The following is a 3425-nucleotide window of genomic DNA, read 5'->3' as shown; positions in this document are numbered from 1 at the left end:
ACATTCTCCCCATGTCTGCGTGGGTTTCCTCCGGGTGCTTTGGTTTCCTCCCACAGTCCAAAGATATGCAGGGTCTAGGCTCGAAACGTCAGCCTTCCTGCTCCTCTGATGCTGCTTGGCTTGCTGTGTTCATCCAGCTCTACACCTTGTTATCTCAGGGTAGGTGGATTGGCTATGCTAAAATTGCCCATAGTGTCCAGGGATGTTTAAGTTACGTGCGTTCGACATGGGGAAATCAGGGATAGGAGAATGGGTCTGGGTGGGATGCTTTTCAGGGGGGCAGTGTGGACTTGTTGGACTGAATGGCCTGTTTCCACACTGTATGGATTCTATGATTCTATGTGGGATTGGGAATGGAAGTTCAGGGATGGTGGTTCCAAGATGAGAATGGGGTGCAAATGAGGGCTGTAGGAGTGACGGGGATGGTAGTGATCACTAGGCATGGGACCAACACTACCGGTCAATTTGAATTTTACTGTGACCTGTGTGCGCATGCGGGTTACCCTCCGTGGCGGTTGGGTTGTACCACTCCGCCCGGGAGCAAAGGGCGGGGGTAGGGAGGGACGTTTGCGACGTTTGGACGGACTTAAACCGCGAGGGGGGGGGAAGGTCTCAGTAATTGGGTTGTGATCTCCCATCAGATCTGCTTGCACCTGCATCAGGGTGCTTGTTGCAGTTGAGTGACCCCGAACCCACCAATTTCCTCCTCGCCACTCCCAAGTCGATTAGTGCGTCCCGGGAGTGGACCCGTGCCCGCGGCGGACACTTCAGGAAACCCCGGGGGTTGGGGTAGAGCTCCTTCATTCCTGACACGGGGGACGGCCACCTTATCCATCACCATCACCATCACCATCACCGTGACCCGCTACCATGGTGTCTCGACGGGCCCCGCTCATCTTCCATCTGCCTGTGTTCCTTTGGTATCTTTTCGTCCTTCACCAGGACACGCTGCTGACCGGCGGAGGGCGCCTCCTCGGTGCCGGCACTTATGGAGGCCGCTGGAAGTACCTGACCTTCATCAATATGGTAAAAAGTCTAGAGCTGGGGGGGACTAGTGTTAGAGTGCAGACCGGGGGCTTCACCTTCACCAGAAACTTTTATAGCATAAACCGAATTTGCTGCAAAAAAAAACTGCCCGCAAAGTAAAACTTAGGTGCATGTGTCAATAATAAAGCAAATCAAATCAGGTCTGGTAGTATCTGTAGGGAAAAGTCAGAGTTAAGGTTTCGGGTCCAGTGACCCTCGATTTTTGTTTTTTGTTTTTGTTTTTGTTTCGGATTTCCTGCACCCGCAGTGTTTTTTTTTCTTGTTTAGATGTGTTTGGGAGGGGGGTACAGTGTAAAAGCGGTTTCAGTTTAAAAGGGTCGAGAGAGCTTTACTGTATCTAACCCTGTGTTGTACCCATCCTGGGAATGTTTCGGAAATGGCTGAAATGGGGAAAGTGTCTTGTAATTTGTGGCTAATCCAGGCTGACGCAACGACAGCATTGGAAAACAAAAAAAAAACCTTTAGTTTTTAAAGGATCTTGAATATGCTGCTTGAGAATGTGAAGGAGGCAGGTTCAACTGCGGCATTGAATCGAGCCTTTCTGCATTTGGAGAATGTGAAGTGTCACGGGGAGAAACCAGAGCAACGACAACCAGATTGTTCCAGAAGAGTGAACAGGGACGTGGGTTGAATGGCCTCCTGTGTTGGATTAGTTTCTGAAGAATTTAGTTGTAAAGGGTGTTTCTGGGTACTGTGGGAACTTGAACAGTCGGACCCTGACTGAAGAGTAGGAGAATTCTCCTCCCGTGTCTTAGCCAATGTCAGACTATGTAAACAGATTATCTAGTCGTTTTTCAGTGCCGTTATTGGAAACTTGGTGTGTGCAAATTGTCTGCTGTCTTTCCATACCATAAATAATCGGAGCTGTTGTTTCTATTGCTTTCTTGCTGTTCCCTCTCATGCACCTGAGCTGTTCTCTTGACCAACCTCCACCCCTTTGCTTGCCAGCCCACCCACATCTATCTTTCTCTCTGTGCAGCTACTTTCCTTTGTCACCAAGGTTCTTTCGTGTGAACCACTTATGATTTGAGGTGGGGAGGGGAGGGGAGATGAACGGATTCCTTTCTAGTCCCACTCCTCCACTGATCACATTTTAAAATTTAACCAGGGTGGCCAATTAGAAACAGCTGTAGACTTTCTCGTTTACAAACAAGTCAGCCAGGATTTTTAAACAAAGAAAAACAACTTTTTGTTGTAAAAAGAACTTAGACAAATACACATGGAAAGATTAACAACATAGGTATGACTTGTGTTCTTACATACCAGAGTTAACACAGGGTAAATATGGGTAAATGACCAACTCTGGCCAAAGACTCCACAGAACACAGCAAAAAGCAGTTGCAGTTAGAAAGATCTTGTGGGTTTCTCACCTGTGCCCCTCCTCCAGACTTTAGTGATACTGTGGGGCCTGGGTATAAAAAAAATTGATGCTACGGGTAACCAAATCTCATTGAAGCTTCAACGGCTGCAAGGAAGTTTGAAACTTCCTTGAGCTACTGCTAGTTTACTGTCCCTTCCTTGGACTACAGTTCCCTGGATTCTAGAAATTGCAGTCTTGCATTTACTTGTAGCACAACTACAGCTTTTTGAAGACACCAAGGCAGCACTGTCCTTGTTTGTTTCTGGAGTTCTAATCTGGTTCAGTTGTACCAAGCAATTATTACTTGACAGTTTCTAAACACTCCTCCCCATCCCAATTCCCTCGCTCTTTTCGAACCTAAACTTGAACACTTTCATACCTATTCACTCCTAGAACTACTTCCTGAATCCTAACTGCTCACAACTATCCAATTGTTCTTAAGTCCGAAAAGCTTAGAACCAAGGCAATTCAAGTGTCGTCTCAATAGAACAGCATAACTTATTTTCTACATGAAACTTGTTCCTGTCTTTTCTGATGAACTATCTTTTGGTGACCCTTGAACCTTTATGGATGATCTTTTTCAAACCTTGCAACAAACAGCACCCAAATGCTAAGCAGAATCAAATATAGCGTGAAGTGTCAGTGGATTAATAATTGAGTACCCCAGCTCAAGTTTTAAGGAGATAACAAGGTGGAGAGCTGGATGAACACAGCAGGCCAAGCAGCATCAGAGGAGCAGGAAGGCTGACGTTTCGGGCCTAGACCCTTCTTCAGAAATGGGGGAGGGGTAGGGGGTTCTGAAATAATTAGGGAGAGAGGGGGAGGCGGATAGAGGAGAAGATAGGTGGAGAGGAGACAGACAGGTCAAAGAGGCGGAGATGGAGCCAGTAAAGGTGAGTGTAGGTGGGGAGTTAGGGAGGAGATAGGTCAGTCCAGGGAGGACGGATAGGTCAAGGGGGCGGAATGAGGTTAGTAGGTAGGAGATGGGAGTGGGACTTGAGGTGGGAGGAAGGACAGG

The 3425-nt window shown here is 47.4% G+C and overlaps 1 protein-coding gene across 6 annotated transcripts in view; it reads left to right on the top strand.

Annotated features, from left to right (window-relative positions):
• The first annotated feature begins 519 nt into the window (after positions 1-519).
• The window catches only part of adtrp1 (androgen dependent TFPI regulating protein 1), a 21812-nt gene continuing 18906 nt past the window's right edge, over positions 520-3425 (top strand). For 5 of the 6 annotated variants that reach the window (XM_048608327.1, XM_048608325.1, XM_048608328.1 and 2 more), the window contains exon 1: positions 604-1026. In XM_048608327.1, the coding sequence (XP_048464284.1) occupies positions 871-1026 (156 nt within the window). In that variant the 5' untranslated portion in view covers positions 604-870. Of the gene's footprint in view, positions 1027-3425 lie in introns of all 6 variants that reach the window. The other variant, XM_048608324.1, reaches the window with a different exon arrangement.

Source organism: Rhincodon typus, chromosome 19 (assembly GCF_021869965.1).
Source record: "Rhincodon typus isolate 14 chromosome 19, sRhiTyp1.1, whole genome shotgun sequence".
Taxonomy (NCBI): domain Eukaryota; kingdom Metazoa; phylum Chordata; class Chondrichthyes; order Orectolobiformes; family Rhincodontidae; genus Rhincodon; species Rhincodon typus.
The sequence above is the reverse complement of the archived record's forward strand: the minus strand, read 5'-3'. Positions and strand labels throughout refer to the sequence as shown.